This window comes from Elephantulus edwardii, unplaced genomic scaffold (assembly GCF_000299155.1).
Source record: "Elephantulus edwardii isolate Elephantulus edwardi_28Jun2011 unplaced genomic scaffold, EleEdw1.0 scaffold00003, whole genome shotgun sequence".
NCBI classification, from domain to species: domain Eukaryota; kingdom Metazoa; phylum Chordata; class Mammalia; order Macroscelidea; family Macroscelididae; genus Elephantulus; species Elephantulus edwardii.
Genome location: NW_006399753.1, coordinates 4,463,126 through 4,487,352, shown reverse-complemented (window position 1 = coordinate 4,487,352; position 24,227 = coordinate 4,463,126). Strand labels below are relative to the sequence as shown.

Sequence of the window (24,227 nt, the reverse complement as noted above, 5' to 3'; positions counted from 1 at the left end):
TGTTGATACCAATTGTGACACGTAGGTTACTTTGCAGAGGATTCCAGTGGCTTAGTGGTTAAAGTATTTGACTGCTAGCCACAAGGTCAGTGGTTTGAACCCACCAGCTGCTCTGTAGAGGAGTGATAGAACATTCTGCTTCTGTAAAGATTTAGAGACTCAGACATGGTTCTGCTTTGTCCTGCGGAGTCTCTGTGAGTCGGAATCGACTAGTGGCCACTGTTGGTTTGTTCACACATGCTATTCCCTTTGCATGGAAGGTTCTTCTGTCCACGTCCTAAATCCCCAAACACCTGCTTACCGCTGAGACTTAGCACACCATTCCATTTCCACAAACCGCGGCTGCCTACCTGCCCTCTTCTGTCCTCTTCTGTATGTTTACACACATCGCAAATCTTAATGCTTTGCCCTCAAATTGTCCATTTGCCAATCTGAAATGTCTTACTCCTTTGTAAGCAGCCCCAAAGCGGTAGCATTTTAGTCACTCAACTATTTAAAAAAGGGAGAGAGATGAACAACTTATTGTCATCCAGTCAGGACCAGCTCAGAGCTGACATTGAGGTAGGTTTGCAGGAGGTTGTACCTCTCTGGAAGAGGGCGGTCCACCCTTTCCCACTAGTGACCAGTGGATTCAAACTGCTGGAGAGGAGTCACCTGGGCTAGCAGCATGCCACCCCTCAGGGACCGCACCAGGGGACACATAACACCAGGGATGCAATGATCTGTTACAAATCCTAACAGTGTCCTAGTGGTAAGAATCTGTGCGGCAATCCCAAAGGCATGCAGTTCAAATCCACAAGCTGCTTTAGCAGAGAAGGCTGGGCAGTCTCCTCTCGTGTGATTTACTGCCTCTGAAAACTTACTAGAGGGCCAGCCGTGTGTTGGCTCCAACTTGACAGTACACAACAACATACTGTGGTCATAGTCCTGTTTGAGAACAGGTTTTCATGACACTGTAGTCAGGTGTGTCTTAATAATTTTTGTGATTGATAAGAGCAGAAGGAACAAGCAAGCACAGTTAGAGGAAGAAAGATGCAGGCCCTGTGAGGATGGTCTCCACAGAACCTAGGAACAGGGAGAGGGGAGGGGAGGAGAGGGGAGGGGAGAGGAGGGCAGGGGAGAGGAGGGATGAGAATGTGAGGCTTCCCACAGAGCCAGCGACCTGAATTTCTATTCCAAGTCTCTTAACCTGTGCGGAAATGACATTCTGTTCATTAAATCTGCTCACTCCTGTCGTTCTGTTCTGTTATTCCAGCACTGGATGACTAAGGCAAATACTACTTCTGTACCCTCCGTGCCCAGGTAGGGGCTGGCACAAGGCATCCACCTTTAACAGCCTTTTCCTGAATGTGGAGAAGAAGGAACCTCCCAGCCCGTCACACTGTCCCAGGCTCTCAATTCCAGCTTTGGCCAAACCTTGTTTCCAGCCTCTGAGGCCTGTCCCTGCCCTGCAGGCAGCTCTGAGTCATACCTCCCTGAGCTGGGCAGAGAACTGGCTTCATTTGCATCTGGACAGCTTTATGGTCCTTGATGATGTTAGCTAACATTTTCCCCAGGAAACGACTTCACTGCCTAATGGTCTGAAACTTGCAGAAATCTCCCAAAGAAAGCAGCAAATGACCTCAATGCTTTTTCAGCAAAAGTGTGCAGGACAAGACAAAAAGGGACCTTTGAGCCCCCAGGGCTGGTGACCCTGGCTTAGGGCTTAGGTCTGGGGTCTGTGACCCCAGCTTAGGTCTTGGGTTCGACAGCAGGGACGACTGGCCCATTCCACTGACCAGGGGAGACGTGTGTGAGGTAGAGCTGTCTGAACAGGACCCACGTTCCCTCAGCAAACTCTACTCCTGACAGAGCATGAACTCAGAGTCCTGTTAAAGAAGAAACACTCATCGAAAAAGAGTCTATTAAGTAACAAAGAGCAGTCTCCGGAGAAAAAGATCCTGATTGGGAGAAAGGCATCCAAAAATAAGATCCTCAGTGAGAGGGACTGGCACCGTGGCTTCATCGAAGGGCTCAGATAATGACTGTGAGGCGGGTACAGGTCTGGGCTAGGCTTCACTCTGTCGTGCACAGGGCAGCAATGACGGACAGCACCTCACACCAAGGAAACAGCTCCAGCTGGGCAGAGCTGAGTAGTACACATCCAGCGCATCCCTGTCAGTGGAGGTATCAGTCTTGGTGCACAGAGAACAGAGCAACAAAGGGAGGTCCTTGCTTGGTTCAGTCCAGCTCTGGAGTCCTTTGAAATTAAAAGGTCAGCCATTTAGCTGAACCCAGGTGCCTTTAGTGGGCTATTCAAGTTCTATGCCAGGCAAATCATTCCAGAGGCTGGATTTACGAAGAAGAGTGTGGCACCAGGATGGGAAGAAGGCTCATCAACAATCTGCATTGTGCAGATGACACAACCTTGGAAGAGAAGAGGACTTGAAGGACTTACTAAAGAGGATCAGAGACTATAGCCATCAATATGGATTACATATTACTCAAGAAATTAGACATATTGTATAGGGTGAATCTCCTGTCAAAGACCTCTCAAAGGAGCAATGATGTCAGTTTAAAGACTAAGGTGCATCTCATTCAAGCCATCATGTTTTCCATTACTTATTATGCATCTGCGAGTTGGATAATGACTAAGGGTGACAGAAGAAGAATTAAGTTAATGCCTTTAAGTTGTGGCATTGGAGCAAAGACTGACTATTCATCCTATGGACTGTCAAGAGAGTAAACCATTGTCTTAGAGAAAATGCAGCCTGGGTTTCCTTAGAGGCAAGGATGGTGAAACTTTGTCTAACATATTTTTAGGCCTGTTGTTAGGAGAGGTGGGTCTTTAAAGAAGGACATCAGGCTTGGAAATGTGGAGGGTCAGTGAAAGAGAGGCAAACCCTCAGTAAGAGTGACAGTGGTTCTAACAAGCCCGAGTGTATCAGAGATGGTAAGAATGGCACAGGATAGGGCAAGGTTCAGATCCATTGTTCATGGGGTCACTACGAGTTGTCATCAACTCCATGGTTTCTAACAACAACAACAAAGATCCTACGCACAAGGCCAAGTACAGTTACCCGAGAGGGCTTCTGAAACTACATAACTGTAGCAGACTACCTCTTCTCCCAGAGAGTGTTGTATTGTTGTTAAGTGCGGTTGAGTCGTAGGCGACTCATAGCGACCCTATGAACGAAAGTCCTTGACCCTTGCGTGACTTTCATCCTTTCTCCAGGTTCATAGGGTTTCTGGAGGCAAGCTATTTACGGAAGTGGATGCCACTCCTGCTGTGGAAATTAAAAATTTTTGGTTATCAGCCACTGTTTTCATTCATTGATGGTAAGGAATCGTGCTGTCAACACAAAGGTATGTGGTTCGAGTCCACTGGATGTTCTGCAAGATAAAGATGAGCAATCTCTTCTTGTGCAATTAATTTACTGCATCTGAAAACCCACTGGAGGGTCAGCTACAGACTGGTCTTGACTCTGTGGTTCATGACAATAACTGGGGTCAGGGAAGGTGGCTGTTGAGCTGTTGATTGACGTTGAGTCCAGGTCGACCCATAGTGACTCTATGAACAAAAGACCTAATGCCTTTCCATAACTATCATCGTTTTTCCAAGTTCATAGAGTTTCCAGAGGCATGTGGTTTAGGAAGTGGATACCACTCCTGCTTCCCAACCTGTTTTACAACTGGGAGCTCCACCAAACACTGTCCAAACTGGGAAACCATTATGGTATTTGATTCCCCAATGGTACAAGGTTCAGCATCACTGCAACCCAGGTTACTTCATACAGCACATTGACAAAGAGGGATGTGCAGAGTGGAAGAGTGTTCCTCCAGATAGAACAGCACTCGTCTCATTCAGCAGTGAGTGGTTAAGTGTCGTCGAGTCGAATATGATTCAGAATAAGCTTTGCACAAAAGACCTGAACTCTGTTCTATAACTAACATTGTTTCCATATATTTATAGTTTAGAGAGTTGGAGTTAGGGTAGAAATGAGTTTTATTCTCTCGTAAGAAAATGGTTCCATCCTGACCTTTTGGTCCCTGGAAATGCACGCTGATCTCACCCTTCCTGGCCTGAGGGGAAAGCCTCCTTGTCTGAAGTCTGCTGGCTGCACATTGTATGTCTTTCCAGGGTACCTTTGAGCAGTATGCAGTCACTATTCATTGAATTGCCTTGGTCAGAAACATATATTGTAAATGATAACTCCTCTAGTGTTCTAATTCTATTTGAGAATGTGTTTTCTTTATTACGTTAACAAGGCAGGATTAATGTAGGATCTGTTTTAGATCAAGATCTCAGGAAATAAAAGAGATTAAACAAGCAAGATAGCAGAACTAGGAGGGAAAGATAGTTAGATGTCAAGCGCATGAAGATTACCAACAAGTTAAGGAACAGAAGCCGGAGACACCAGCCCTCCCCCAGAGCTGACAGATTGTCCTGGAGTCATCACGAAAGCTCACTGCTGTCGAGTTGAAACTCTGTCTGAGGCTGTAAATCACAGGGGAGGCTATGTCTTTGCTGGATTTGAACTTTCAAAGAGATGCCAACTTTGGGTTAGGTGTGCAACCCCTTAAACTCAGAGCTCATACACTTAACACCCTGAATTGGAACTTCTGGCCTCCTAAACTCTGAGAAAATAAATGTCTGTCAAAGGCACCACTTATGGTACTTCAGTTCTAGGAGGACTAGAGGACTAAGACAGCACTCTTGTTTTAATTAGTATTTGTGTCATTTATATACATTGTGCTTCATGCATGTACCTTGTGTTTTAGACAGTATTTCATTTGCATTATATTTTGTTCACATATATCATGGGTTTTCTCCTTTACAATCATCTTACTAGTAACGACAGGAAAGAGACAATGTCCTTTCTTCCTTCAGAGGAGCAGAGGCTGAGACTAAACCGCTGTCTCAGCTTCACCTGGATTGCCGGCAGCTGAGCTGAGGTTCTAACCCAGTCCTGCGTGAAGTCAGAGTCTTCGTTATTCTGCTATAAAGAACTACCACCCAGGACATCTTTAAGGGTCAGGCAGTACTTCTCAGCCGTGAGTTAGGTAGGGTTGAGGGGTGTCCATGAAAACTTTCTATGGTTCTTTTTTGAAGTCCTTGATGTTATCATGGGTTTGCCTCTGCCCACAAATCCGTCATACTGACCACAGACCTCTACCCGAGGGGGTGTGCACACTCCCCAGGCCCCACATGCCTGGTCCTGCTTCCCTCTCCTCCCTCCTCCCACACATGCACTGCTGCAGACACCTGCACGGAGGCAGAAGGCCCCAAATGCAGGCCAGGTGCTTCCTGCCCCTTAGTGAGGGAGGCTGTGAGTCCTACAGCCCTGCCCCATCCCACAGAGAAGTCCCTCATTTGGAAAGCGGGCCACTGGCCTGCAGTGACCATGAAGCTTAGCGTGAGCGCTGAGGGCAGGCAGGGGGTTTACAAGCTCCCAAAAACCTGCCGAAAGGTCTGCCCTGAGTCGGCTCCATCCTGACCACAATGAGTGTGAGGGGCTTTCTAAATTACTGCAAGTAGCCATGGCGATGTGGAACACTGCAATCTGCACCACTACCCAAAAGGTTTGCAGTTCAAACCCAACAGCCACATGTCATTTGACAGAGCTGGGCACTCTCCTCCCCTACTGTCCTGCAGCCTCAGGGACCCACAGGAAGGTCCCCTCCGGTCAGACTTCACTTGAGGACAGTGAATTGCTTGGTCTTGTTTTGTATCTTTCAATGTCATTGCTGTTGTGAACTGTCTTCCCGTCAACTACTGCTTGTAACAGCCCTGCAACACCAGCTCTGCCCCTGGCCTGGCCTGCACCGCCCTCAAAGCCCTGATACACTGAAGCCCATCATTCGGCCACTCTGTCAGCCCATCTCGTTGAGGGTCCTCCTGTCTCTGATCTCCACCTTCCCCGGCACGAGGTCTCTAACTGATAACAGCCTGGAAAACGTACCAGCCTTCATGGAGGCCACAATTTGATCTAAAGGATATGAGGTTTCAGTGTAAAGGTCAAAGCATGGCTGGCTGGAGTGCGAGTCCCAAACAGTGACGGTCACCTCGTGCTGTTATCTGCTGTGCCCACCTTCCTAAGAGTGTCTGTGTTTGCTTGATCCTCACGGTTCCTGTGGCTCTGGTCCTCAGGGCACGCCAGCACCTCACTGTCTTCTCCTTGCCTGCCTCTTACCTTGAACTCCGTCCACACCTCCTTTCCCTTGCCAGGTGCTTTTTCCCTTGCTCAAGCTCCTGCTGACTTGATTTCAGCCACAGTGGCACCTGTCCATCAGGGTGAAGCTGTCCTCAAGGTCTTCATGGCTGTGATCTTTCAGAGGCAGATTGCCAGGCATTTCTTCCAAGGTGCTTCTGGGTGGGTTGGAAGCCTAACAGTTACTAGCTGAGCACTTCACCAACTATGGCATTGAGGGGATCTCACCAACCGCCACCATGCAGACTAAACCCCAGTGACGAGTCAATTCCAATTCCTATCGACCCTGCTCACAGGCAAGTTCAAAATGAGACTGAAGAAAATAAAAATAAGTCCACAGAAGCCAAGATGTGATCTCGAATCAATTCCATCTGAATTTCAAGATCATTTTAGGAATAGTTTTGAGGCACTGAACACCTATGACAGAAGACCTGGAGAGGTGTGGGATGATATCAAGGATATCCATGAAGAAAGCAAAAAGGTCATTATAAAATCAGGAGAGAAGAGACTCGAAAAACTGCACTGGAGCATAAAGAAGTCAAAACAAAAGGAAACATGCTGAGGTAAAAGGGTTGAACAGATGATTTCAAAGGGCAGCTCGGGAGGACAAAGCAAAGTATCAGAAAAGAATGTACACAGAGCTGGAACTGGAGAATAAAAGGGAAGAACTTGCTCTGCATTTCTCAAGATGAGAACTAAGAACTGAAAAATAAATTCAAGCCTCAGGTTACAATACTGAAAGATGCTATGGCAATATATTGAATGCCTCAGAAAGTATCAAAAGAAGATGGAGGGATTACACAGAATCATTGTACCAGAAAGAACTAATGGACACGGAAAAAATTTCAGGAAGTACCATATGAAGAGGAGCCAATGGTCAGGAAGGAGGAAGTAGAAGCTGTATTGAAGGCATTGGCAAAAGTAAGACTCCAGGAATCGATGGAATACAAATTAACTTGTTTCAATTAACTGATGAATACGCTCACCAGTCTATGCCAAAAAATTAAAGGACAGCTGTCTGGCCAACAGATTGGAAGAGGTCCATATTTGTTCCCACTCCCAAGAAAGGTGATCCAACTGAATCTATCTATGGAAACTATCAAACAATATCATTAATATCACATGTAAGCAAAATACTGCTGAATATAATTTTTTAAAAAACAGTTAGAATAGTGCATAGATAGGGAACTACCAGAAGTTCAAGCAGGATTTAGAAGAGGCCATGGCACCAGAGATATCACTGCTGATGTCTGATGGATCCTGGCTGAAAGTAAAGAATACCAGAAGAATGTCTACTTGTGCTTTATTAACTATGCAAAGGCATTTGACTGTGTGGATCATAACAAGTTGTGGCTGACATTGAGAAGAATGGGAATCCCAGCGCACTTGATCGGCTCATACGGAACTTACACCTGGACCAGGAGGCTGTTGCGAACAGCGCAGCGGAACACTGCATGGTTTAAAATTGAGAAGGGAATGCATCAAGGTTGTACTCTCACTTCATACCTATTCATTCTTTATGCTCAGCAAATTACCCGAGAAGCTGGACTCTGTGAAGAGGAGCGTGGCATCAGGATTGGAGGGAGACTCATCAATCACCTGTGCTATGCAGATGACACAACCCTGCCTCCTGAAAGTGAGGAGGACTTGAAGCACTTGTTGCAAACTATCAAGAAATGCAGCCTTTGGTAAGGATCACATCTCAATGTCAAGGAGACAAAGATTTTAACTACTGGGCCGATAGGCAACATGATGCGTGGAGAGGAGAATGAAGCTGTCAACAACTTCATCTTGTTTGGATCTACAGTTAACACGCTTGGTACGAGCAGTCAGGAAATAAAGAGACACACTGCATTGGGAAACTCTGCAGTTAAGGACCTCTCCAAATTATTGAGGAATAATGATGTCAGTTTGAGGACTAAGGTGCATTTGATTCAGGTCATAGATTTTCAACCATTTGCTATGCATCTGAGAGCTGGACAATGACTAAGGATGACAGAAGAAGAACTGATGCCTTTGAGCTGTGGTGTTGGAGAAGCACTGAACATCACATGGATGAACAAAAGAACAGCTCTGTCTTGGAGAGGGTGCGGGGGGAGTGCTCTTTGGAGGCACGAACGATGAGGCTTTGCCTCACATACTTTGGGAATGGTGCTACGAAAGGCTGTTCCCTGGAGAAGGACATGATGGGGAGGGTGGAGGGTCAGCGAAGGAGAGGAAGACCCTCAGTTAGGTGGATTGACATGGTGACTGCTGCAATAGGCTCTTGTGTGTCAGAAAGTGTGAGGATGGCACAGGATAGGACAGGGTTCATATCCTTTGTTCACAAGGTCACTATGAGTCATAATAGACTCAACAGCACGTAACAGCAACAATAATACTGACCTGCAGACTGGAGATATGCCCCATAGTTACTATAAGGCTGCAACTCTTCTTGACGGCTCACTGCCACCCAGTTCTGAAGAGGGGCTGGTGGATTTGAACCACTAACCTTTCCTTTAGCAGTCCAATAGGTAACCATTGTGCTACTGGGGCTCTTACCAATTGCTACATATACTACAAAATCAGACAGCATCGCCTCCTCCAGGAAGCCTTCCACACTAAAGCCAGGTTGGGTCAGAGACCATCCTCTAAGTTCACTTGTTTTCAAGCCACCATCTCTGCTGACATTTGTGTCATGACAGCATATGTATCTGTCTCCCAATCTGGACTATGGGTTTTGGACTCCCAGGAATATATCACACTCATCCTGTCACTCAGTTCAGTGGACGGATGGATAAAAGAAAGAAAGAATGAATAAACGTGCCAAATGCATGAGGAGTTAATGACGAACGGTTCATGCAGGCCACAGTCAGGGAAGCTGCCCTGCTCACTCAGCAGAGTTCTCTTAAGGAAACGGCCCCATAAATAGCAGCCTGGCAAGGCCTGGGGGCAATTCTCCTCCAAGCCCTGGGGTAGGGTCATCCAGGGTCAGGATCAAGGGCACCCCACAACAAAACAGGAAACTGGCTGTCTTCAAATGGATATATTTGCCCCTTTTTACTTTAATGTAACTTCTAAATTTTCTCTAATGAATATGTACTATTTTTAGGCTAGAGAACATTTTTATAAAAAGAAGAAAATGTGGGGGAAAATACTGTCTTATGGGCAAAGTCCTATATTCTGAACTGTACCTACAACAGGATCTAGGGAGAGACTGGTTAGACTTTACCAGAGGGTCTCCTTTTTCTTGTAGGGCGCACAGTGAGATGTCCCCCCACCCCGATCTCTTCTGTCTCTGGAACCACTAGAGGTGGTGAGAAGGGATTTCACCAGCTCCAGGGCTGGGCCAGGAATCTCCCCATAGGTTCTCTACTCTTTGTCCTCATCTACCAGTGAACACCAAGGTAGGTAGAAGGCATTGAGGTCTCAGAAGATGGGGCTCTGGAATGACAGGGTCTGAGGCCTGATGTTCCTATAACTGGGACCTGAATGAGAAATCAACTAAGCCCCTGAATTGTGGGGACTAGGGAGCCCCCAACCCAAGCCACGGTAGATTTAGTCAGCTCCCATGCATGTGACAGACACCGAGTAAGGAGGATCGAATAATTTATGTCTTTAAATTGTGGCGTTGGTGAGAAGTACTGAAAACACTATAGACTCCCAGGTAAACAAACAAATCTTAGACTGAGTGCAGCCAGAATGTTCTTTAGAAGGAAGGATGGAGAGACGTGGTCTCCTAGACCCTGAGCATATTATCAAGAAAGGACAGTCCCTGGACAAAGACATCACGCTCGGAAAAGTAGGTCAGCAAAAAAGAAGGTCCTCCCTGAGATGAGCTGACCTGTCTACACTAATCCTCAGCTGTGCTGACCCCCGGCTGTGCTGACCCCTGGCTGTGCTGACTGACCCCCAGCTGTGCTGACCCCTCACCTGCACTGACTCTCGGCTGTGCTGACCCCTGGCTGTGCTGACCCCTTACCTGCACTGATCCCTGGCTGCACTGACCCCTGGCTGTGCTGACTCCTCACCTGCACTGACTCTTGGCTGTGCTGACCCCTGGCTGTGCTGACCCTCAGCTGCACTGACCCCTGGCTGTGCTGACCCCTCTCCTGCACTGACCCCTGGCTGTGCAGACCCTCAGCTTTCCACAGCTGCTCTGACACATGGTTGTGCCAACCCCCAGCTGCACTGACCTTCAGCTGCCCACAGATGCTCTGACCCCCAGCTGCGTCGACCCGACTGTGCTAACCCCTGGCCGTGCTGACCCAATGGCCCCAGTAGAGCAGTTCCTATGAGGATGCTGCAGTCTCTGGCAGTCCTGGGGCTCCACAGGTCAGAGGTCAGAGCCAACTCTACAGCCCCAACAACAGCGTCCGTGGCTGCTCAGGTGGCTGCGAACCAGCGCCCTTACACCTGCTTTCAATCAGCAAGTAGCTGTTAAGCATCTCCAAGCCCTCGCTACAACAGACAGAAGCCCCACAGCCTCATTCACGGGAGAGTGATGAACTGAAGACATGGAAGTGAGGAGGTGGACAGAGGTGAAAAGAGGTGGACGGGGACGGAGGTGGACGGAGGTGACCAGACATAACAACCCTACACCACTCATGGCCCCTTCTGGGTGCAGCTGAGACGAGCTCTTACCTTGCTTCCCAGGGGCCCAGGTAACCCAGGTGGTCCACGAAGTCCCTGGAAAAGCAAATACAAGGACTGTTATGGGGCCAAGAGTGGCCCTTTCCCCGCTGTCCCCGCCCCCCCCCCCCCGGGGCAGAGGTGACGACCCCGCCATGCCCTCCGTCTGGGGAAAGCATGCAGAATCTTCGAGTCTTAGGTGTGAGTGAGGACTCGGCCACCTGCCCCCCACCCAGCGGTCTCTGCAAAGTCCAGCAGTGCATCTGTTTTCCTTTTTGGTGACTGTTACAGGCTCGGAAGCTCCAGGGCACCCCACTTACCGGCTCTCCATCCTTGCCTTTGCCAGGGGCTCCAGGGAGCCCGCGAGCACCAGGGTCACCCCTGGGCCCAGCTGGCCCTGGGCTTCCTTCTTCACCCACTGAGCCCTGGAAAGAAAAGGGTACAGAATTTGTTCCTGGAGGCAGAGGCGCATAGGGGGTTAAACTCTTCAACGGTGGCCCAGCTGAGGTGGGCAGTCCTGTCTCAGGTCCTGTCTCCCCTTGTGAGGAGACAGAGAAATGGACCCTTAACAGACACATGGGGCTGCCCAGGACCTGAGGGTCACCCAGCCAACGGAGGGCAGAACACCCAGCAGGTGTCTTGCTTACAGGGCTCAGCTTCTACTTGATTTCCCCTGGGAGCAGGGAGCTCACCCCTCACCTGGCTTCTTCTCCTGCAGTGGGAAGCTTTAATTACATTCAATCAAGACAGCCCTTTCTGGAATCTTCCAGCCACTTGAATTCAGGAGACATACATCTAGTGCCCTCTAGCAGTAAGAATGGGAGGCTCGGTCTCACATACTGTACGTGTTGTCAGTGGGGGGGCGAGGGTCAGTCCTGGAGAAGGCCACGCTCAGCAGACAGTCAGTAAAAAGAGGAAGACCCTCAGTAACGTGGACTGACCCGTGGCGACATGGGCTTGGGCACAGCAGGGGCTGTGAGGGTGGGCAGGGTTGGCAGGCTTTGTTCTGTCTACACAGGGCTGCTATGAGTCAGAACGGAGCTGCCGGCACCCACCGACAGCTGTCTCACATCCAGGAGGGAGGACAAACAGCCTGTGGATGGCAGGGCCTGGCCGCTGTCCACCAAGGAGAGGCATTTGGCTCCCCCTGGAGGCCTTTGAAGGATCAACCCAAAACCACTGCACTGAGATTCCCGTTCACAGAGACCCCACAGGACAGAGAGGAAACCCCTGGTCCCCACGGCTGGACTTTCATGAGAACAGGCTGCCCTACCTTTCTCCATGGAGCCCTGTGGATTCAGACTCCTGACCTATTAGCTAGCGACCGAGTACTCTCACCACCGGCCCAGCAGGGGCCCTTGAATGCTGTGCTAGCCCTCAGAACCCCATTGTCTCTAGGTCACCCCCTGCCCGCTCACCAGCTCACCAGTGCCCTGCTCGCAGGTGCGTCAGAGCTGAGCACAACCCTTCACCTGCGCTTTAGTCAAGAAAGGCAGCACAGCAGAGGGAGGGATAGTTGGGTGCACGGAGTGGAGAGAAAGCGGGGTTTGAAGTCAGACAGATGTAGACCCACATCCTTCCTGGCTCTGAGGCTCATTAGCTTTGTATGAAATTCAGGGCAAATTAAACTATCTGAGTCTCAATTTCCACACCTGTGAAACAGAGCTATTACAATTGTAGTTCTGTAATGAGGGCTGACGAGAGCACTCCGGTGTAGTCCACAGCGTGCTGTCCTGATAACCAAAAGGCTTGGAGTCACGAATAATTCACATCTACCAGCAGCTCAGAGGGGAAAGGCGGTCAGCTCCTCCCACTGAGGCTTCCAGCCCTGGAAACTGGGGGGGGGGGACGGACACGGGGGGACGGATGGTGCAAATCACATTGAGGTCCACAGCCCTGGAGACCCGGGGGACAGTGCAGATCCAATGGAGGACATGTGAGCAAATGAGGGAGGGAGGGAAAGAGTGACGACTAAATGAGATGACGGGGTCACACAGTCTCCTCTCTTCCTTGGGCCATTCACTAGGCAAATGGAAGCCACCAACCAGAGAAGGTGACCACAGGTTCTGGCCCACGTGCCAGAGGGGATTGTTACCAATGTCACAGAGTAAACACGTACAAATTGATGAATGGGAAACTAATTTGCTGCACAAACTTCCAGTCTAACCAGAACGGAGACATTTACATTGGCCTCAAGCAGGCAAATAAACCCAGGCTGCCGTAGAGCGCGTATGTGTTTTTGACTCAGAGACAATCAGAGACAGCCAGTTTTCTCACCCTAACACTCGACGTTTGCTGAGTTGGACCCCATATCTTACCTTTTCACCGCGCTCTCCATCTTTCCCCGGGGGGCCTCTGGTGCCAGGGGGGCCCTGAAGAAAGAAAAGCTGTTGACACAGTGGATTCCAAGACTGCAGGGGAGGCTGGGGCCCACAGGGAGGGTGCCCAAGCCTCTGTTAGTCAGTGATGGTGCCCTACCCACCACCTGGCACCAGGTCCTGGCTGGAGATGAGGACATTCTAAGGAGTCTGTTCTCAGAGTCCCATGTCTGAGGTCCCACCCCCAAGCCCCATCTAGTTCCCCATGTCGCACTGTGTACTCTGGTGTTCTTAACACACACTAGGTGTGGCACTAGGAATGCCAGGGAGAGGACCTAACTCGAGAGCCCATGCCAATGTGGTGTCACTGTACATCTCAATTACTCACCACACTTCCTGGGGGACCACTGGGGCCTGGGGGGCCCACAGATCCAGGAGCACCCTGTTCAGAGACAGAAGTTCATTCAGATCAGCCAAATATATTGACTGCAAGAATAGAAGCTTACTTTTTCTCTGGGCCTGCTTCTCACTCAAGCACCATGATTTACTGGGATTACTCCTAACCACCTACTTCTCCACAAAAATCTAGAACCTTTTGTGTGATCACTGGGGCCTCCAGGGAGGCAAGGTGCAAAGGAGCTCAAGTCATGGAGCAGGACTAGGGGGCAGTGAGGAACGTCTGGAGGGCTCTCAGAAGCTCCCCCAGACTGTGTGTGTGTGTGGAGAGAGAGAGAGAGAGAGAGAGAGAGAGAGAAACACACACACACAGAGGAGTGGAGAGTTGGGAAAGGAGGTGAGGAGGTGAAGAAGGCGGGTAGAGGGGAAGGCCACCTCTGACTATGGACAGGGTCTTAGATGGCCTTTGACTTTCCTCAGCACAAGGGGGGAAAACCATGAAAATGATAACATTTCATGGTTGTATGTTGGAAAGGAGACACTGTGGTCAAATGATGAAGGTCACCGGGGAGGTGTATGGAGCCTGGACAAGGCCTAGGCAGTACTGGCCCTGGGTGGCCAGGAGGTGGCATTCCTGGAGAACATGAGGGCAGGAGTGGCTTGAGCCTGGTGGAAGGAGAGGAAGGAGTCCCAGGAGTGACCACAGGTGCGACCAGAACAGAACATTTTAGGCTGGTTCACTCTGAAAGCGTCATTGCTGCTTGCAGAGCGGGCATGGAGGGGGACAGAGCTGTGTGTGAGTGTGTGTGGTATTTGTGTGTACAAGAGTGCTTGGGGTGTATACAAGTGTGTGTAAGTGTCTGTAGGTGTTTGTAAGCACGTGTGTGTGAATGTGTTTCTATGTGTGCATGTGTGTGACAGCAAGTGTGTAAGTAGATCCATATACATGTGAGTTTATACATGTATGTATGTGTGTGGTGTACACAAGAGTGTGAAGTGGTATATATGAGTGTGTTAGAGTGAATATACTGCATGTGTATGTGGGGGGGGTGCGTGTGTGTGTCTGAAAGACAGGGACTGTGAGTGCAAGTGTGAGTGTGAGTGTGAGTGTGAGTGTGGGTGTGTGTGCTGACTGGCTGGAGGATCCAAGAGTGATACCCAGCAGAACTGCTATGTGTGTATGTTATATATGTACGTCTGAGAACACTTGTGTGAGTGTGTGGTGTGTGGGTGTGCAGGTGTGAGCAGTGTTCCTGTATCCATGCACATGTGTGTGAGCGTGTGGTGTGGATGTCTGTGTGGGTGTGCATGTGTGAGCCTGTCCCTGATGTAGAGTCTACACTCATTACTAGGGCCAGACGGAAAGAAACTACCCTTATGATGTCCACACTGCACACTCGGTTGCGTGGACCCACAGATGTCCATTATCTCTGTGGCATCCATGTGGGACACTGGCCCCGTGCAGACACTGCTTCCATGGGCTCTCTGCAGTGAGCAAAGTGAATCCACTTGGTATGACATAAACCCAGATGTAGAGATGCCTCAGCTCAGCTCTGAGACTGAACCCTGGTCAGTGGGGGACAAACATTGCCAGTCGCTCCCTCCTGGTCAGTGACAGACTAGCCCCCTCTGGGGACAGCAGGAGGCAGGTGGGCATGAGGACTCACCGGGTTTCCAGCCACTCCGGGGGGGCCATGGGCTCCTTCTTGTCCCTTGGCACCCTGTACAGTAAAAAGAGGGACATCAGGGATCATGACATCATGACCATAACTGAGCTGTAAATGTTCACTCAGACACAGTGAAAAGATAAAATAAAAGGGACAGAGGATGACCACAGGCCCACTACCTCCTTCCGGTGTGTTGCACATTCATAGTCTGAGTTTCCAGAACAGTTAAAGGCTGGACTGCTAACCAAAAGGTTGGCAGTTCAAGCACACCTAGGGTACGTTGGAATAAAGGTCTGGCAATTGGGAGAACGCAGTGCTACTCTGCACATGGGAGTCCCACAGTGAGCATCAACTCCATCACAACAACCTCCCCCCATCCTCCTCACCTCCCCCATCCTCCTCACCTCCTCCATCCTGCTCACCTCTCCCTGTCCTCCTCACCACCCTGGTCTTCCCCACCTCCCCCAGTCCTCCTCACTCCTCCTCCCCGGAGGTAGGTGCTGCTGCTACCTTGTCACATCACTGAGGTGACTGAGGCCTGGCACCACCAGCAGATGTGCCCGCAACCCTGAACCCAGGACAAGCCACTTCAATAGCACCTGCTTCCCCAACTCCCAGGGGACCTTAATCCCTGCCCAGGTGAGACCCACAAACTAAAACGGGAAATGGCAGCAGCATCAATACAGGCCTGCGTCCCAAACCCCGGCCATAAAGAAGCAGTGCAGCACAGCGAGTCATAAAAATGTCTTGGTTTCCCAGTGCATTTCAAACATATGCTGAACCCGGTATCGTGGTCTATGGAGCATTACGGAAATGTCTGAGCCACTGTGAGACTGACGTAGAGACAGCAAGTGAGCACAGGCTGCTGGCAAAGCGGCGCCAGGGGACATCAAGGCCAGGTGTGCCCGTGCTGACCCACCCCAGGTGCCCTTAGCCAGAGCTGCCATCAAGGGCTGACCAGAGGGGAACTTCTGTCTGAAGATTGTACCAGCTGCTGGATAGCTGGGCACCAGGGAAGCGGGAGCAGGAGGGAGAGGGGTCTAAGCTTTCTGTGACTGAGTAAGGACATTGGGGTCCCAGCCCCACAGCTGCATGGGGTACCACGTGGTCATCTCCCCTTATGGCCTCAGGAGGCTCCAGGCCTCTAGCAGTGTGGCTGCGCCCCCTGGTGGCCACTCTCAGAATTCCAGGGGAGAGTGACAGCGCAGGGTGGCGGGTCCCTGAACCAACCCAGGAGGGAGAGGGGCTCCTTACCGGCGGTCCCGGTGGTCCCCGAGGCCCCAATTCTCCAGGATGGCCCTGAGGTCCCTGCAATGAAACAACATCTGGGAAGGGGCTCACCGAGGTTTTCTGGGTAGAAAGTGGGGTGTGGACAAGCATAGGGGGCACAGCAGGAGGTGGAAGGAGGGGCAGCATTCAGTTCCTGGGGAGAGCTTCAGCTGGGGGCCACAGGGTCCCCTGCACAGGCGGCCAGGTGGATGGGGCTGGGGTGCAAGGTGTGAGCACAGGAGCAGGCGAGGAGTGCACGGGTATGGAATATGTGGGGTGAAGGTAAGATTCAGGGGTCAGCATGAGGGACAGGGCATGGCTGTAGGCACAGGGTCTGGATGTAAGGTGAAGGTGCAGGTGGGTACAGAGGGTGGACATGGGGTGCTGATGTGAGAATTAAGTGTTTGGTGTGGGGTGCAGGGGGTGAGTGTGGGGTGCAGGATGTGGACATGGGGTAAAAGGGGTTGGGGATAGCATGTCGAGGGTGAGTGTGGGGTGCAGGGAGCACGTGTGGAGCACAAGGTGTGGGGCGCAGGCTCACCGGCTCTCCAGGCATGCCCGCATCGCCCTTCTCTCCTCTGGGGCCCTGTTCGGCCTGTGTGTGGAGAAGCACGGAGCAGATCACATGTGAGCTAAGCCCACAACACACAGTACAGACCATGGGGCTGGTCAGCCTCCACCACAGCCCTCCCAGGCCCTCCAATCCCAGGGTGCACCTGAACTGCCCTCACTCACGTGCACCCACATACTGGCAGTCTGCCTGGCCCATCCCCCCACCCCTCACCTGCCTTCCTCATCCTCCGCTCTGAGGGAGTCTTAGGTCCAGGGCTCTTTCTGTGCTGCATACCCCACCCCCTCCTTGCTCTGAACGAAGCCCCTCCCGCCCAAGTCGAAGGGGCCTTGGTTGCACAATAGTCAGAGAACTCAGCTCCTGATCAGAATGAAAATTCTGTCCTGCAGAAGCTGCTGTTAAGTGTCACCAAGGCACCTCTGGCCCACAGAGACCACATGCACAGCTTCTGTTTGAGCACAACTGAGTGTTCTGGAATTCCCAGTCTTCACAGTGACCAGTGTCATTCTAAAAAGACAGCTGAGGAAGTACAGTCACACTGTAAGAGAGGAAGCCAGATGCCGTGTGATGATGAAGGCAGATCATTTAAAAGCAGCAGAGGCAGGTCGAGGTGGGTGGCACCCCCAGAAGGGAGACCTGCGGCAGCTCCCCTCTCAACATCTCCAGGAATCGGCACAGCAGACTCTGCCCTGGTCTCGCCTCACAGAACTAACTGTGTGAGGTAAACACAGGTTGGTTCTTCACAGCGGCCACTGTGAGGGTAGGTCAGTTGTGGGTGGTGGGCCATCCCACCGCCAGGAACAGTGATACCACTATTTCTACCATGGTCCTTCTAGATAATTCCCATGGTGGGCATCTACAGAGGACTTTGGTTCTCAAGCCCTGGGGTGCTGGAGAAGAGCACTGAATATCCATGGACTGCCAAAAGAACAAACAGATATGTCTCGGGCAAGGTGGGGCCAGAGCGCTTCTTGGAGGCAACGATGACGAAGCTTCACCTCTCCCACCTTGGATGTGGAACTACACAAGGCTGCTCCTTTGGAAACATGCTTGGGAAGGTGGAGAGGGTCAAGGAAGGAGAGGCAGACCCTCAACGGGATGGACTGACACAGTGACTGGAACAATGGGCTCAAGTGGATGAAGACGGTGAGGCTGCACGAGAAGGGAAAAGGCTCGGGTCTCTTGTTCAGGGGGACTCTGTGAGCCGCACTTGACTTGCAAGTGCTTAAAAGCACGAGCCCAAGTGCTTGTTCCTGGTCAGGGGCCGGGGAAAGCCTGCTGACTCCGGGTGAGAGGGTACAGGCAGGAGGGAGTCTGGTCCAGGCCTCCTGTGTAAGGTTGGTCAGGCCAGAGGAAGGATCCTGTGAACTCAAGGTCACTCCAGAGACACCCGGTGAGGCTGGGGACAGGGAGTGGAACTCTCCGCTGCACTAGCACACAGCAGTCCTCAGCACAGCTCTGGTGTCAGCAGACAGCGCCCCTCACCACACAGGCCCTCAACTGGAGCTCCGCACTGCCCTGGGCATCAGTACCATCACCACGTGGGCACACAGCTGGTCCTCGGTCCATAGGTGCTGGATGTATGAACATCAATGGCTTCCGACCCCATGCATCAGACAAGTCCAAAGCTGTCCCTGGGGCTCAGAGTCATCCTCTTAACCCCTGAGCAGGTGACAGGTGTCGTGGAGGACTCCTCGAGGGCGCTGGGCTGCCAGAGATAGCTGGTCGTGAACCACCTACGAATTCCCTGTAATCTGAGTTCTCATTAGGAATTTCTCCAAGCTTGAGCTGCCTGTCCCTCTAGCTAAGGGACAGTCCCTCCCTTCCCTGCTGTCTCCAGTCCAGGGGACCTGCTCATCCCCTAGTGGTCCCTGTTCTCCCACTCGATCGTCACTCCACCTCGTGACCTCACTGGGGCTGCAGTCCCCAGCCATGCCTGCAGCATCTTCAATCTCACAGGTAGAAGCAGAGGGGCTTCAGGGAGCCTGACCCTCTCTTCCTTCCTGTCTCTTGTCCTTCGTAATTATACTGCCCATGTTGATGTCCTCTAATTCTTCCTCTCCCACCTCTTTCTGCACCGCAGGACCTCAAAAGGTGCGCTGAGCTTGCTGGGAGCAGTCAAACAGAATAACACTTTCCAAACCCATCAAGACAAACACAGTTGCCATGGCGACGGAGTGAGGCCCAGGCAGCATCAGCACCACAATGAATCTTTTTCCTTCTGGCAGACACAATTTCCTTACTTTGCACATAAAAATGGCTTCTGGGCTCCATCCAAGCTGCAAGTCATACAGGAAGGCTGTCACTCATCAGATTCCAAAGGAGAGAGGCTGGGTGAAGACCTTGGCCAGGCAGGGGACAGGCAAATAGCCTGGGACTCGAGGGCCATGATAAACAAGCTGAACATAGCTGAGAGAATCTGAACTTGAACCTGACAGTAAAGGTGGTACAGAGCCATCTGCCTGGCTATCCTTCCAAACCAACTAAAGTCAACTTTGGAGTAAGGTCAGTTTCTCAAGAAGATTTTTGATCATGTGGACCAGCCTTTGCCATGGACTTGACCATGAATGGAGATTACAGTGTGTCATAAGGTTGAAGTCGATCACTAGGCCTTTCTTCCAGTGTGTTCTGGGGTGGACTTGAACTTCAGACCTTTTGGTTAACTAGAAATCCCTCATCATGGGTGCATCCTTTTGACTCACTTCCCAAAGATGCTTCAGAAGGTGGTGGGGCAGAGGAAGAGAGAAGAGGCCTGGAAGGTACCACCCACCAGGGCCCCACTGCCTTCCACAGGGTCACTGCCACTCAGTCACCGTCCACTGGGATGTGTGTTCCTACAGCCGAGTGCACCTAACCTGTCCAGGCTGGAGAGTGGGGCCACTCGCAGGTGTCAATCACTCCACATGCAGACAAGCTCTGTGAAAAGTCAAGTCGCAGTGAGCGTGACGTCAGGGCAGAACTGTGCTTCTTGGGCTTCCAGTGGTCGATTTGTTGTAGAAGATGGTCAGGCCTTTCCCATGAGGGGCCCGCAGGTGGACTGGTAGTGCCAATCTTTCAGCCAGCAGCTGAGCAGGTTCAAAAACCTTCAGGATCATCCAGGAACTGTTTCAAGTATCAAGTTCAAGGGAGTCTCCTGGGAGCGGGGTGGAGTGAGTGCTGGGAGGTGAGGAGCCAGAAGATGTGGGGTCATCCCAGGAAGATGTGCTCCTCCCCTGCGCACGTACCGGTCAGCAGCAGCCCAGCTCAGTGCTGGAGGTCCCTGGTCAGCCCCCTGCCCTTCCCGTATCCATTGCCAGGGTACAGCTGGATGCCCAGATGCCCCGCAGTGACCAGCAGATGTGCAGAGTCAGAGTGGCCCAGTGCTCACCCCCACCCCACCCCCAGCGGAGGCCCAGGCACCCTGGCCACAGAACTCACCGGCACCTTCGGGTGTGGTGTGAACAGGGAGGTCTGGAACAGAAAGCACAGGAGTTAGAAAGCTGTGCACCCACGGGCCCTGGTGTTCAATTCCAGCCAAAACCTGCCTCCCAGTGAGAGAACATAGTCTCCAAGGGGCCTTAGACTGCTTTCATTTTAACAAAGTCTTGGGACAGCTGGGGAAAGGCATGACACCGTGTGATATACGTACTGCCAAGTAGCTTTCCAAGGAGGTAATTCCTAATTTGACTTCCCTCAGAGGGCTCAAGATTGCCTTGCATTCTTGCATCTCGAACAAAAGTTTAATACAGCCAGTTCTGAAAGTAAGTTTCCCAGTGTGTGATTCATCCAGCATCTCTTTAGGATAGTTGTGTGTCCTGGCAGAGGGCATGCGGGTGTGGGGAGGAGTGAGACGTGGAGCGGTGATGGGGCTTGGAAGGAAACCACAGTGGAAGGTTCTCGGAACCTGATGGTTCCCTCCTGTCTCCCCGGCCCCGGCAGTCCCCTGCTCCAGAGAGTGAATGATACTTCCCGGTGCACCTGCCAGGTGGGGCCCACACGTGCATTCAATGGGGCTTCCCAGAAACCAGAGCTCAGCTCAGAGAACCTCACAGCTGGGAAGCAACATTAGAATATACTTCTGTTTTGCAAACTTATGAGTCCTGTGAATAACAGGGAGCTCTGGTGTCCCAGTAGTAAGGAGCTACGCTGACAACACAAAGGCACAGGGTTCAAATCCACCAGCTGCTCCAAGGGAGAAAGAAGGGAAATCTCCTGTGTTATTTACAGCCCCTGAGAAGTTGCTGGAGGGTCAGTTACCAGTCGGTGCACAAAAACAACAACACTATGAATAACAATGACAGTCAAACTGAACAAGGCAGTCAGGACAGACTCCCCTCTGACCCTCCAGCGGGAAGGCACCGTCTGTCTGTCTCCAGATGAGCCACGGTGGACCCCAAGTGTTACAGAGGGTCACCTCTGGATTAGGAGGTTGTGGACCCCAAGTGTTACAGAGGGTCACCTCCAGATTAGGAGGTTGGTGTTTATCATTTAAGGAGCCTTGTAATCTTTAATTCAAGTAAAATAGATTTTTTTTAAAATCGCTTGGCTGTAGTTGCATGAATCTGCTTCCAGACCCTCATTTTATCCCATTGATCTGCGCACTCACGCCTTTGCCTGACAATATTTCACTGTCTGGATTTACAGTAAATGTTACAACTGAGCAAAGGAGCCTCATGGCGCAGGAACTTGCATGACAAGGTCGGCAGGTGGAATCCGCAGCCATTCTGTAAGAGGACATGCATAGTGTCCCCTGTAAAGAAATTCCAGGGAGGTTCGCCGGGGACCAGAACTGGCTTGACAACACTGGACTTGGGTTTTATTTATTTGCCAGGAGCTGTGCTAAATACTTGGCCTTACCTGTAGCCGTCATGGCAACCTTGCCTCCTGGTGATGCTGGGACATAACCTGCCTCACTGGCTTTCAAAGGCTCTAAGTCTTTACAGAGGCACCAGCCTCTCTGGTGGGCTTGAACCAATAATCTTTCCATTGACAGCCAAGGGTTTAACTATGCCTCCTTTAACTACAATTATGTAAGATACCTTAACTACAAATTAAATAAGATATCCACAGCAAAATAAACAGTATATAAGAATAGGGAGACTTTTAAAAATTAAGTAACACATCCAAGAACACTGTGCTGCAGAGGGTGAGGCAGGATTCAAACTCGGATCTCTCTGACTCCACAGCTCACACTCTCAGTCTACCCCACACCAGCTCCAAGCACCTGCCTCATGACTGCAGAACTGGCAGAAGAACCAATCAGAACCCAGAGGCCTGGCTATGACCCCACCATGCCATCTCACCCAGAACAAATGACATCTCAATGGGCCTTTGTTTCCCCACATGTAACATGTGTGTTATACCTATTTCGAGTGCCTATCACATACTTTGATAAACAGTACTTGGGTTTTCTATATGAAATTAGGAAATAACCAACCCTAGGTGCCTCTTGGAGAGACTCATACAGATGAGCTGTAAGACCGAAGAATGGGCCAAGCTACCAGAAGAGGCGAACAAGGTGACTTATCCTTATACGTACACATGGTATGTGTGGGGCGTGGGGGGGTCCTGATGCCTTAGGAAGTTAGAGAAAGAGAAAGGGCTGGAAGCAGAGACACTCACAGTTCCAGGTAATCCAGGGGGACCTGCCGGGCCAGCTTCACCCTGGATGAAGGAAACAAACATTCGCTAGTCCTCCTTTCAGCTCAGCTTGCCCTGGGACAAGGCTGACGTCCCACTCTGCCAAGACAGCAGGAGGAACCGATAGCCTCTAACAGGTTAGATAAATAATGGAAGAGTGGGTGGCTATACGGCTAGACGGAGAGATACATAGAAAAGTAGGTAAATGACATATAGATGATAGGTGGTGGGTGGTGGGTAAGTAGACATTTAGTTGGACAGATAAATAGGTGGTTATAGAAAAAGGTTTGGAAGCAGGCATAGCATCCACTTCCTAAATAACATGCCTCCAGAAACTGTGAACTTTGATAAATGTAATACTTGTAAAGAGGCTTCAAGCCTTTTGTTCTTTGGGTCACTGAGTCGTGCTTGACTCAAAGGCAATTAACAACAACATAGAGAAAGGAAGGTAGATCATTGATGGAATACAAACTATTAAATACTTCACACCTATGAAAGTGTAAGTCTTAAGAAGGAGCTATGCTGATATGTGCAACTGTAGCCCATTTATACTGCTGTATTGTATTCCACTGTATATAAGCGGCTAAACTGTCTGTTAACTACATGTAGGTTGCTTTCTGTTCACAGTTGCTGTTGTTCTCATTAGATGTAGTCAAGTAACTCATTGTAATCGCAGTCATACTGGTGAAAAATATTGAAACATAGACTGAAGTAAGAGCAAACAGATCTGGTTTGGGAGAAGGACATCCAGAATGCTTGTAAGAAGCAACCATAGCAAGACTTCTCAGGAACTGTGGTCACGTTTTCAGGAGGGCCCAACCCCCGGAGGAGGAGGTCAACGACAGAGAGGAAGACCGTGCACGATTTGGGTGAGCACAGGGCCTGCAGCTAGGAGCACAAACAGCAGTGACTGTGACGGAAAGCCACAGTTCCACTCTGTATGGAGGAGCCATGATCACACCTAACAACAAAGATCGAGAAACGGGGGAGCGAAGTCATCCTCTAGTGTATCTCTTAACACAGTTCTACCCTCCCTCTGTTTCCTGACTTGTATAACTCACTTTCCAGACCCAACTTCATCTTTAGCAGGTGAACCTATGAGCAAAGATGCTGAGTGTTTCCTCGTCCAAGATGTGCCTGAATCTAAGAAGAGTGTTCATCGGGAAATGGGTCTCCTCCCAGCACCTGGAAGCTGCCTCTCAATAGGGCTTCCTGAACTTGATGTCGGGTCAGCAGAAGGGGCCCGAGTGGGACCATGTGGACTCCAAAAGGCTCTGAACTCCGGGCAGGAGGCCCGGCTGACGGAGGGGTTTGGGAGTTAACATGCCGAGTCAAACCAAGCTCTCCTGTAAGTGGCTGGGGCCCTAGGTCATTCCCACAGGGAAAAGCATTTGATCACACTATTCCAAGAAGGTCTTTGGGCAGCACAAGCTAACCTAAAGTCTGATGGTTCAAACCCAATCAGCAGCATTGCAGAAAGCCTAGCAGTTTGCCTATGTAAGGACTGCATGGTGGGAATCTCCACGGGACAATGTTACTCTGCACCCACGGATCAACTGAATCAGAAGTGATTTCACAGACACAG

At 50.7% G+C, this 24,227-nt stretch overlaps 1 protein-coding gene across 1 annotated transcript in view; it reads right to left on the bottom strand.

Annotated features, from left to right (window-relative positions):
• The window catches only part of COL22A1 (collagen, type XXII, alpha 1), a 210,880-nt gene that overhangs the window by 88,781 nt on the left and 97,872 nt on the right, over positions 1-24,227 (bottom strand). The window contains exons 26-34 of the mRNA XM_006879451.1: positions 22,625-22,666; positions 20,441-20,473; positions 16,994-17,047; positions 16,438-16,491; positions 15,184-15,237; positions 13,509-13,562; positions 13,121-13,174; positions 11,123-11,227; positions 10,815-10,859 (exon numbers count right to left, since the gene is read on the bottom strand). Of these exons, the coding sequence (XP_006879513.1) occupies positions 10,815-10,859; positions 11,123-11,227; positions 13,121-13,174; positions 13,509-13,562; positions 15,184-15,237; positions 16,438-16,491; positions 16,994-17,047; positions 20,441-20,473; positions 22,625-22,666 (495 nt within the window). The remainder of the gene's footprint in view (positions 1-10,814; positions 10,860-11,122; positions 11,228-13,120; positions 13,175-13,508; positions 13,563-15,183; positions 15,238-16,437; positions 16,492-16,993; positions 17,048-20,440; positions 20,474-22,624; positions 22,667-24,227) is intronic.